This window comes from Ovis canadensis, chromosome 8 (assembly GCF_042477335.2).
Source record: "Ovis canadensis isolate MfBH-ARS-UI-01 breed Bighorn chromosome 8, ARS-UI_OviCan_v2, whole genome shotgun sequence".
Classification (NCBI taxonomy): Eukaryota; Metazoa; Chordata; class Mammalia; order Artiodactyla; family Bovidae; genus Ovis; species Ovis canadensis.
Window position 1 is genome coordinate 30,565,505 of NC_091252.1, and position 12,749 is coordinate 30,578,253.

At 41.7% G+C, this 12,749-nt stretch overlaps 1 protein-coding gene across 2 annotated transcripts in view; it reads right to left on the bottom strand.

Moving 5' to 3' along the window:
- SLC35F1 (solute carrier family 35 member F1) overlaps positions 1-12,749 on the bottom strand; it is a 426,225-nt gene that overhangs the window by 60,874 nt on the left and 352,602 nt on the right. For both annotated transcript variants that reach the window (XM_069599146.1, XM_069599145.1), the window contains exons 5-6: positions 8,218-8,374; positions 5,988-6,040 (exon numbers count right to left, since the gene is read on the bottom strand). In XM_069599146.1, coding sequence (XP_069455247.1) covers positions 5,988-6,040; positions 8,218-8,374 — 210 coding nt within the window. The remainder of the gene's footprint in view (positions 1-5,987; positions 6,041-8,217; positions 8,375-12,749) is intronic.

Below are 12,749 nucleotides of genomic sequence, written 5' to 3' on the forward strand. Positions count from 1 at the left end.
GGAGTGGCAGTGGAGATGAAGGGAAGTGGCCGGTTTATGAAGGTTCAACATGCCCTGCTGGTAGACCGGATGTGTTGTGGTTGCTGTTGAGTTGCTAAGTTGTGTCTGACTGTTTTGTGACCCCATAGCCTGCCAGGCTCCTCTATCCATGGGATTTCCCAGCAAGAATACTGGCATGGGTTGCCGTTTCCTCCTCTAAGGGATCTTCTTGACTCAGAGATTGAACCAAAGTCTTCTGCATTGCATTGTATAGTCTTGCAGGCAGACTCTTCACTGCTGAGCCACCGGGGTAGCCTAAAATCTTTCTACTCGATTTTACAACCATTCAGAGTAGTTGTTCAGAACCATTTGTGTTTTCCCAAGACTTTCCTGGTGGTCCAGACTGGATATATGTAGTGAGAAAAAGCACAGCATCAGAGATACCCATGGGTTCATGTGGTGGTGGTGGTTTGGTTGCTAAGTCATGCCCGACTCCTGTGACCCCATGGACTGTAGCCTGACAGGCTCCTCTGTCCATGGGATTCTCCAGGCAAGAATAACTGGAGTGGGTTGCCATTTCCTTCTCCAGGGGATCTTCTTGACCTGGGAATCGAATCTGGGTCTCCTGCATTGTAGGCAGATTCTTTACGAAGTGACTACAGGGGGTTCATGTGGATTCTGGCTAGTTAGAAGCTGACACTGAGTTTTGACACCATTTACTGAGTTGCAGAGAACTGAGCAGGAGGACCAGGTTTTCAGGGGAAATACAAAGCTCCATTTTGAACATGTTAAGTTTGAGATGCTTGTGCATCATCCAAAAAGATTTGTCCGGAAGGGAGTGGATTTATAATTGGTAGCTCAGAGAGAAGAGTGTGACTTTACAAGCAAACTGATGAGCCAAGGAGTGGAGGAAAACAGACAAACAGCGGAGTTCATTCTACTCACCAGGATACCTTGAGATTCTCCAAGCTTAAATACTTTAACCTCCTAAACTTATTCTTTTAAAATGCAGAAATTAAATTTAGGGGGATGGGGGTACAATACAAACACCATCACATTAGTCACTTTGCTGAGTCAACCAGCATTTCTGTGCGTGGCCATCCAGTCAGCCAAATGAGCACAAGATTGACAGTGGGCATGTTGTGTTGCTGCAATTTGCTGATTTTTTCTTCTCAGATAAAAAATTAACTAGTTAATGGACATTAGTGATGCATCCGAAGGCCCAACTTGCTGTCCTTATGGGATTTTTCAAGCACTTGACCAACATGATCAAACAAACTGAATTACTTTTGACTGATAAACACAGGATGGGTACAATAACTACATTTTTCAGACAAAGTATATGTATGAGCGTTTCTTTTTGGAAATGTTTTCTCTCTCACTAAAGACAGGATTTGGTAATTCTTGTCCTCATACGCTAAAGAGATTTAAGCTAGAGAAACTGGGAAGAATAGCATCAGCTAAGACTGACTAAGTACTTGCTATGTGTCACGTTCTTTATGTACATTAATCTCCACAACAGTATAACACCATTGCTGTTGTTATCCTCTTTACCCACGTGAGGAAATAGGCTTATTGAGTGTATCGGTTAATAAACACAGTCCACAGCAGGTTCAACAGAGGAAATACAACATGGAGTACAACTTATAAAGGAGTTTGAATGGGCGCTGGGGAAAGATGGATGGTAAGACAACCCAGACATTAGCAATGGCAGTTAATTATTCATATCCCTGGGGCCAGAGAGGTCCAGGGAGGAGGCCATGTTATCAGAAGTCAGAAGTCAGAGAGGCCCAGCAAAGCTGTAATCAGAGGACACTCGGCCACTTCTAGAGATTTGACCTGAAACAGGGAGACACATCCTGGTCACTTGCTTCCTCCCACCCTCCAGTCTCCTTCTACTGCCTCCCAGGGGCCAATCTGCTGCTGCTGCTGCTGCTAGGTCACTTCAGTCGTGTCCGACTCTGTGCAATCCCATAGCCAGCAGCCCAGCAGGCTCTCCCGTCCCTGGGATTCTCCAGGCAAGAACACTGGAGTGGGTTGCCATTTCCTTCTCCAATGCAGGAAAGTGAAAAGTGAAAACGAAGACACTCAGTCGTGTCTGACTCTTAGCGACCCCATGGACTGCAGCCCACCAGGCTCCTCTGTCTACGGGATTTTTCAGGCAAGAGTGCTGGAGTGGGGTGCCATTGCCTTCTCCAAGTGGCCAATCTAGCTGAAGTCAATTAACATGCCAGCCTGGGAGGCATTGTTTGCATGGGTCAGTCTCTGCAGTGCAGAGCAGAGTAAGGGTAAGAAACAAATCTGTGAGTAGATAGGCAAAAGACAAGCTTATAGAGGTTGAGTAGCTCACCTTCAGGTCACTCAGGCTGCCTGACTTTAAATTCTGAGTGCATACTACTAACCTATATTGTTTAATTATTATGAAGAGAAATAGGCCTTGGATGAAGCGTTCTATTTGACTGTAACGAGCATCTCATTTTATATGGGATATATACAGAATGCATTGTTATGCATGATATATCATGTGACATAGGATATACATGTTTATTTGTAATGGATATTATAGATACATGTATATAGTATATGTCTGTGTTTGCTGCATATATTTTATCTCATCATTTTCTTTGGGATCCCACTGGTATTCTGTCACTTTCCTTTGACTAGACTAGATTTTTTAAAATATCATTTTTAATTCTTAAAAATAAAGGCGAGGTAAGATGATATCAGGACATATGTACTAAGGTACCAGGCTGGAGGGGCTGGCTCAGAGGGTGAAATTAGTCCCACCACAGGCGGTCCTGAGCCCAGTGAAGCAACCTTAGTTCCCCAGCCTCCAGTTAGCATCAGCAAAAAGAAAGGCTGTACTATTCTTAATGATATTTAAGGTTTTTTCTGCTTCGTGGTCCCATTACTGCATCTTCAGGGAAAGGTCAAATCTCTCGTTCTGGCCTCCAGGACAAAATCAAAATCAAAGCAAACTTCGCCCATGGCAAGAAAAGTGAAGCCCCAGGGGCTTCCCTCGTAGCTCAGTTGGTAAAGAATCTGCCTGCAATGCAGGAATCTGCCTGCAGTGCAAGAGACCTAGGTTCAGTTCCTGGGTCTGGAAGATCCCCTGGAGAAGGAAATGACAACCCACTCCAGTATTCTTGCCTGGAGAATCCCATGGACAGAGGAGCCGGGCAAGCTACAGTCCACGGGGTCGCAAGAGTCAGACACGACTTAGCAACTAAACCACCACCAGCACCAGCACACCACAAATCGGTACCGGGTGACCCACCTCTCTTGTTCCCTTCCTTTGACAGTGGACTTGCACATCAGCTAACACTTGTCCTTCAACACAATGGCAAATGGGATAAAGGGAATGCTTAAACTAATTCTTAGATTTCACACACGCCTGCTCCACTGGAGACCATGTTAGCTCTATAGGGTCCTACATTTCACTTGAGTTTCACGATTACATAACCAGCCCCAGACTTTCTGTTCAGTAGAGTAAAATAAGGAAATAAAAACAAACAGCATCAAAGACTGTTATCTCCTTGCTTTTAATTACTCTTTGTATCTTGCAATTGGTTAATGTTATTAGAAAATATCAGAAGCTGTTAAAAAATGCTTTCCGAATCCAGAGAATATAAAACATATTTACTATCCCATTTGATCCACAGAACAAAAGATGTTTTTACTTTGGTAAAATGGCAACCATAGGAGCTGTGCAAGAGACTGTGATGGGATCACTGGTTGGCAGTAGAGTCTTGGATCTTGGTCTGTCAACTAAGGCACACTGATCAGAGCTTGGCACGCTAGGGTGACTTCCTACGGCATGTGGGCAGGCCTTGATGGGAGGTCCATCCCCCCAGGTGTCTCACTGCCTCCAGGGCCCATGAGTTGCAGTAGCTGCTATGCCATCGCCTGGCTTCCCAGAAAGAAACATCAAAGCCAAGCCTGAGCCCCGTGCCCTGCTCCCACTGTTTTCCCTTTGGTCTACATTTTTGTTAGCTGAGAGACAGCAAGACAAGCCTGTCTCCTTGGCTTGCCATTCATGCATCCACTCATTTAAAAAAAACACTTGTTCATTAAACTTTGTGTGCCTAGAACTGAGCTAAGCACTAGAAGCTTGTAGTAGGTCGGGATGAGGTAGGAGGACACAGATGACCCTTATCCACGCTTCAGAAAGAAAAGATGAATATTTGGTTCCTTTTCTAGACCATCTGAGACTCATTTCCAATCAGGAAAATTAAACAAATGGCTTTATAATGTGTTCCTTTTACACAGCCCTTCATCATCTTGGACCACAGGGAATTGACATTTTCATGGCAATACGAGAGCTCAGTGTGCTCTGATGACACATTTAACTAACACTGAATTATAAGAGAGCCTTGGTGGACATGCACATGACATCTGCATAATTGGAGGACAAATTATTTTTTATTAGTGCTACTACTATTAATATAAAATTAATTTATGCTCATGGACCTCTGCATGTGAAGCGTTACCAAGCACGGCTGACATTCTGGCTCTGAGACTCACAGAGGCCGTGACGCTGTAACCTGCAGCTGGCTTCCCTTCTCAGCCACCTTCCTCTCCTCCCTACAATCCCTTCTCTTTATTGACTTTCATTTAATTGTGTCATTTTACAGCAAAACTCGAGAGAAATTAAACAGCCGGACTGTGACAGACACAAGGGCTGGGGAGCCCTTGAAGTCACTAGAGAGAACCCCAGGGGAGAGGGGCATAGTTCTGAAGTGCCTGCTGTGTCTTCAGAGGGGATCTGTCAGCAGCAACTCAACCCTGGACGCTTCAGGGTCAGAGGCAGGTAAATGGTGCAGGGAGATTTATGTCTCTGTTGTCCTTGTTCAGAGAAGGAGAATTTGACAGGAGCCATTCCCTTGTAGCTCAGTCGGTAAAGGATCTGCCTGTAATGCAGGAGCCCTGAGTTGGTATTCCTGGGTCAGGAAGATCCCCTGGAGAAGGAAATGCCAACCCACTCCAGTATTCTTGCCTGGAGAATCCCCATGGACAGGGGAGCCTGGCAGGCTACAGTCCATGGGGTCGTAAGAGTCAGACACGACTTAGCAACTAAACCACCACCACCATCACTGTTAGTTCTGTGAAAGCCCATGTAAGCTGGGGATGGCTCGAACAGTCCGCTTCAGAGTGGCGAACCACCTGTAGTTTCACTTTCCATTTGCATTCATCGGGCACGCATTTTCCAAGCACCCCCATAAGCCAACCTCCGAGCTCAGTGATGGAACCCAAGTGTCTCGTTATAGACACTGAGGGGAGGTTTCAGGGCTCCCTCCCTGGCATTTGGGGGTGGGAAATGTCAGTCCCTTCCAAGGCTTGCTGAGTGATCATTATCAGAGCATCACCTAAGATCTTAACTCTTTGTCCTAATTTTATTTTTTTTTATAAAAGAAAAGCGACTTTCGAAACAGGTGGCAAATAGCTGCCCTGGATGACTGAAGGAGCTCAAAGCGTGTCTGGTTATTTTCCACTGAGTCCATTTGGAGATCAATTAACCGTGTCTTTTGAGCAAACAGCTCCCTTCTGAAAAGGTTTTTATGGGTTCAGAATGCCCATCGCATTGTTTCCTTTTGTGCCTCTTTGTTCAGTTCAGTTCTTTTTCCCTTTAGGAAAGTGTCACTTTTTAATGATCACGTCAGTTTTGTGTTTCTCAGCTAGAGCAAACTGCTGTCATTTGCGTCTCACCAGCACCTCGGGGCATTTTTCTTTCTGGTCTTTAACCTAAAAACACACTTCTGTGTCTACACTAATGGCATCTTGACCACGATCATGGGCAGAGGCTCAGTTAAGAAACATCATGAATCATACAGTTCAGTCTCCTCTAGTGGGTGAGAGTCCCCAGACTGACAAGGGTGGTTTCATTTTCTCTTGTCCCCCTGCAGTCTAAGTCCTTTCCCGGTCGGTGCCTCACCACCACCCCAGTCACTCTCCAAAGGTTATTTTCCTGGTTTACTAAAAACAGCATCTCAGGCGAGCAAACCCCTTACCTATTTGCCAGTCCCAGGGCACCTTCAACAGCTCCTTGTGCTCCATTATCGCTCTGCGGATTGAAAGAAAGCAGAGCTGGTGAGCAACGCGGCCTTCTTTTGTCGTTGTTGTTGTTCCCTAACCAGATTGACACGAATTGTGAAGCAATCAATTGAATTCCAAAAATAACTCTGGATCACACAGAGGCTAGTTTCATTAGGTAGCTCAGCCCAAGACTGGTTCCCGCAGACCCACCACCATCCTTCTCAGCCAGTCTGCCTCCTAGCTTTCACTTCTCACTCAGATGCTTTCTCAAAAGTACATGGTGAGGTTTGAAAATCTCTGGGCTTGCAGATCTAATCAGTTTTCCGATTGAGCACTTTCCAGGGCCGTGTTGCTCAAACTTAAATGTACAAAAATACCACCTGGAGAGGGTGTTAAAAAAAGTTTCCTGGGGACTTCCCCGGGGGTCCAGTGGTTAAGAATCTGCCTTGTAATGCAAGGGATGCAAGTTTGATCCCTGGCCAGGGAATTAAGATCCCGCATGCAACTGAGCCTGTGCACCACAAGGAAGACCCAATGCAGCCAAAATTAAAATAAATAATAAGCCCCCAAAATGTCTGAAAAATAAAAAAAAAACAGTTTCCTGGACCCCACCCCTCCAGAGGCTGATTCGGTAGATCAGAGTAGGGCCCTTGGATGTGCATTTCTGACAAGTTCCCACGTGGTGCTCGTACTGCTGGCCAGAGAATTACGCTCTGAGAACCACTGGTCTGAAAGAGGACCAGGAGGGGAGGTGGCCCCCACCTGTGTCACTTCGGTTTCATTGCCCCCTTAATGTAACCCATTTGCCAAACACACTCATACGCCTTTTCCACGATTTTGGCAGCAGTGTCACTGAAGGGCTCCATCAGTTCTAACGGTCTATAACTGAAGCAAGTGAGTGCTAGATCTCCGAAGATACTTTTTTTTGGATTCAAGAATAATAATCCATAAAATGAGCCATCCATCTACAAAATGCTGGTTACGAACAGTTGAACTAGGCAATTTCTTTTCCTCTTACGAAGCTGAAGGGCCAAATTTAGGAACTTTAAAATGCCATCACGTTTTCAAAATGAATCCCAAATAAATCTGTCTTAGAGAGTCTTCCCATCTCCTGACCCTGTTTGCTATGGAGTCCGCCACCTGTATCTCAGGACATTGAAATTTGGAGAATTCTTGGAAAGAGCCTATTTGCAAAACGGATTTAGAGTGATGCCAAAAGAACCTCCTTAAATAATTTCAGACACAGATGCAATGACAAAGAACCTGCTTGTAGAAAGTGATGTGGTGAAAATCAGAATTACTTGCTTTGCAGATAGGATTTGCTGAAATTAGACAGGAGGATATATTATGCTTCTTTATCTCTTATGTGAAGCTAAAATACAAGGCCTTTACTGATGAAAAATTAGGCTTTGCTTGGCACTTATTCCACAGCAACTTCTGAGCCCTAGTCAGTGATGACATATACTCCAAGGCCAGAATTACTGAAAGCTCGTTGTTTCTGATTTTGATGCTTAGTGAATGCCTGTGTTCTATCTTGACCCATTTAAGGAAAACGGAAACACTATGTTTCTAAGAGATGAGTTTTTGTTGTTGCTGCTGGTTTTTTTTTGGCTGAGCCACGAGGCTTGAGGGATCTTAATTCCCCAACCAGAGATTGAACGCTGTCCATGGCAGGAACAGCCTAACTACTGGGCTGCCAGGAAATTCCCTAAGAAATGAAATTCAAATGTGGTTCATGCACTCAAACCCATGAGCAATAAAAGAAAAATCATAAAAGGACAAATTTAAACTCTAAGTTTTCTAGTTGTGGTTACTAGTAAAAGACTAGTATACCAGTTGTCACTAGCAAACAGAATGCTGCTTTTTGGAAGTGCATCAAATCATGGCATTTACACTTAGTTTTCCTATTTCTCTAAGCACTAATAAAACCTCATTGGCTGGTTTAGGAGAATCAATGTTCTTTTAATGCTTTCTTATAAATTATCTTCAAAGTCCATTACATAAATTCACTAAAATTCATTTAGTTTGGAAGAAATTTACTAATAAAGATACTGAGTTTTCAGATTTCATGTGGGAGGTTGCTGACAGGTTTCTAGCTCTGATTTTTACAAAATAAAGTGAGCAGCCATAACCTAAATGAGAAACATTTAAAAAATAAGCTCTAAGAGTGTCAACTGCCTGAATTTCTTGTTATTTTTTACTCACAACTGAATTCCACTGAAAAATGCCCCGAAGAGTCCAATCATTCCCAGGAATTCCACTCGGCTCAGAGTTCGGATGATGTATTCTTCCCAGACATTAGAGATACCATACAGTGTGGCTCCTCCTAAGACCAGGAGATCCCCCACCAGCTTATTTTCCCCTAGGAATAGAAAAAGAAAAAGGAAGCTTTATTAAACCCTGACAAGAATTTGGCCCCAGCAAAATCAGCTTCCTGTGCTTATTCTGAGGCTTCCCTGGTGGCTCAGACTGTAAAGAATCTGCCTGCAATGAGGGAGACCTGGGTTTGATCCCAGGGTTGGGAGGATCCCCTGGAGAAGGAAATAGCTACCCACTCCAATATCCTTGCCTGGAGAATTTATGGACAGAGGAGACTGGCCGTCTCAAAGAGTCAGACACAACTGAGGAACTAATACACACGATTAGTCTATTCTGACATTTTTCTAGAAGTTCTGTATTTTGCCTACTGAAATTAAGTCAAGTCTGTTTACGTGTGCTTCAGATATGTTGTGATGTAAAAAGGTTGCTAAGTCTACCCAATAAGAAGTCTTCCCCAGCTAAGAAAGGGACTAGTTTCTTCTGGATTGTACTGTCTTGGAAGAGTCCCATGTCTTCTGTCCATAGGTTGAGAAGTTCATAGTTTGAAATGGACTATGGGTTGAAATTTTCAACTCCCCTAAAGTAAGCAACAGAAGAGTGAAAATATATGTAATTCATTATCACACCAATATTTTTCTTCTTTCATAAAAAGTATCTATTTGTTCTAAATTCAATTTTAGCTAGTTTTGGTTTATGTCCAATCTCTCATAAATTATGTACCCAACTATTTCCTATAATTAGGCCAACTCTTTCTACTCCAGGAAGTGTGAAGTCAGGGAAGGATAGTGGGAATCAGCAGCGGGAGGCCTCATAGTAAGCTTGTACCCAAATGGTCCCCAACTCTGACCTGTATAGTCAGCTCATGGGTGCTCAGTAGACGTGAAGTTCTGGGGCAGAAGAGGTGCAAGCTGGGGAGGGGACTCTGTCCACCGAGATTCTAAGGGAGAGACTCACCCTAGAGTAGCCTTACATTCCTAGCTTAGCTGGAACAATCTAAAACTACAGAACCAGATTATCTCTGTATAGTTGGGAGCACTGCCCACGCTCCACAAAGAGGTTTCACATAAATTAATCTGGGCGGGGTTTGGGGAGAGATCTCATGCCTCTGTGGTCACCTCCAGGGATATTTACTCCAATTAGTGTCACTTTTTCTAAGACAAGTTCCGCTCCTAGTAAGGATCAGAGAGAGAAGATAGCCTGAAAGGCCAGAGAGCTTGCTGGGGTCACTCTCAAGGGAATGGAGCTGAGAGTCGGGATCAGCAAGGGCTGGTAGCCCTCACTGGGCTCCTGGAGAGCAGATGACCCAAGAACGTGATGAGGTTCCAGGAACCTCAGGGCTGTGTCCTGGGTGTGTCTTCTGGGGAAATTAATGTTGCTGTTAGACAGTAACCTGATTAATCTCTTTTTTAAATTTAATTTTTTTTAACATCCAAAACATTTTGTATTGGAGTAGAGCTGATTAACAATGTTGTGATAGATGTGGTGTGTGTGTATATATATATATATATACACACACATACATATACACACAATGGAATATTACTCAGCCATTAAAAAGAATGAAATAAGGCCATTTGCAGCAACACTGATGGACCTAGAGACTGTCTACTGACTGGAGTAAGTCAGACAGAGGAGAAATTATCTTATGACATCCCTTATATGTGGAATCTAAAAATAAGTGATACACATGAACTTACAAAACTGAATAACCTTTTTTATGTGTCAACTAGAAAATCATGACAGAACTCATAATTTTAAGGAGTTCATTTGAGGAATGACTGATAAAATAAAAAGCATACATTACTAAGATTATAAAATTATAATGAACATGATTCAGTCACTTTTCAATAAGAAGTCATTTCAGAATCTTGTGGTGACATGGGGCCATTACTATGAATCTCAATTATTGTTGTATTAGTGAAGTGTGGAAATGCTGCTTGGTAGAATTCTTGGTTAATGAAATTAATTTTATATGAATGGATTCAGGAAAGTTAAATTATAATGAATTATTTTAATAGAAATTAGAGAAACATCAGTCCAGTTTTTAAAAGTCTTAAAATAAGGCTGCACTGTTTCAATGAATAGTGCCACCAATCTTTTTCAAACTCCACATCTGTTTCATTATGGTTTATTCTGTTAAGCCTTTGACTATGTGGCATCTACTCCCCAGTACTTTGAGTTTTTCAGTCATAATTTTTGTTAACAATGATACAATGATGTGTAACTGCAAGTTCAGAAGTATTTCCTAAGTTACGGGGGACAAAATGATTAAATACTATCTATTAATATTTTACCAGTAAATGTATTTATCAGTTTTTAAATCATTTGACAGTAGATACTTACACATAGAGCATGTGTGAAATTTTAGATGATTAAATATAATTGAACTAACTAGGACATGATTTTATCTAACCATATCATAAATGAAGTGTTTGATATAATACAATTTGCAGTTAACTGGAAATTATAACACGTCCTATTAATGCAATAGATATTTAACATGATTGAGTCAGTTTTTCTGAATGTTCACAGGGAAAATTATATCTAGCAAATGTGTCATTTATGGGTGAAACCACAAGGAGTGATAATGTTTTGCAGATTTGGCGTAAACAGACACACTTGAAATTATGAGAAGTCCATTCAAGCCCATGCCTTCTTTGTCTCCTCTGAATTTCACACTCTTGTACCTGTGTGAGTTTGAGTAAGCTCCAGGAGTTGATGATGGACAGGGAAGCCTGGTGTACTGCAGTCCATGGGACGTAAAGAGTCGGACACAACTGAATGACTGAACTGAACTGAACAGTGCCTGTGTGTGGCCCTCACTGCATTCTGCTTCACATCTGTTATTTGTTACCTTGCATGTCTTCCCTTCTCCCTGTTTTCTTCCATAATATGGTTGAAGGGTCTACTGTGACTTACTTGGTTTTATATTCTGTGTGGTCCCTAGCACAGATTCTGGCGCACTATAAGTTCTCAATAAATGCTGGAATGAGTTGAGCTGACAGAAAAGGTCTTTCTTTTTCCACCCCATGGGAAAGACGTTGAGTGGCGACATCTTTCAGTTCAGGTAGACATGGATTCTAATTGCATCTCTATCACTTAATACTTGTTGAACATGGGCAAGGTATAGAGTCTTTCTGACTTGAGTTTCCTTATTTGAAAATGAGGTTATGGTGAGGATACTGTAAAATAATGTCGATAAGATTTTAAAATGCAAAAGAATGTAAAATGCCTAGTATAGCATCTGGTACTTATTAAGTGTTCACTAAATGGTGGTTAAAAAGAGTGTATCACTCATTCTCTTTGAATAACTGCCTATCAGTTTGGATTGGCTGTTTCTCATCTTGGGTTGCTTCTTAGTTCTAAACAACCTACTCATACTTGCTTTGCAAGAATTGGTTTTCCTTATTAAAAGTTTTCATTAAGTACTCGAAACACTATTTTTGGAGGGATGCTTGTGTCTGTATAGTAGAGAAGAGGGAATGTTATTTAAAATCATTACTTACCATTAGTTCAAGAATAAGTGGTGAATTATAGACAGCATCACTGTCACAATGGATATGAATCTGGGCAAACTCCAGGAGATAGTGGAGGACAGAAGAGCCTGGTGTGCTGCAGTCCATGAGGTGGCAAACAGCTGGACATGACTTAGTGACTGAACAACAACATAGTATTCTAGAGTGTTGAAAGACTACTAATGAAATTTAGGAAAATGAAGCCATCTCACTGAACATTTTTGAGTTTTAAATGGAACCAACTGCTTTGTTTCTCTGAGACTCACTTGGCTTTAGCACAGAAAGTCCTACATCTGGGAAACACCTCCATTCTGGACAACCTGGGACAGTCATTCATCCTAATTTACTACAACTGAACGATAGTACAATTGAACAATTTTTTACAAGAGTCACAATTATGGAAAAATAAGTAGTAAGTGGTGTAGCAGAAAGATTTCACATCCTACAACACAATTTTGTAGTGGTGTGCCCTTACACCAGTTTTTCATCTTCCCTGAGTCATGATTTCTTCAACTGCAAACGTGAGAATAAAAATACTTTCTTTGCCTAATTAGGAGGATAAAATAAGATGATGCATAGGAAAGTACTTGGCACCAATCAAACTATCACCTTCTAAAATTATGATTAATTATCTAATTCCTTGAAAATATTTTTTCTCTTGAAATAAATATAAAGTTATATCTAGTAATAAAGAAAAGTGTCATTACGTTATCTAACATCTTTGATAAGTGAACTATAAGATGCAATATAAAGGTATTGTGATAGGAGATATTTTGAAGAGTAAGAAATACATTTTATGACAAGGATCAATTTTAATTGAGTTTTAATCTTAAACCTATTATTTTTAACCTTCCCTTTTATTATATATTCATACATTTTCCAAGGAAAGTAGAAATATCATGG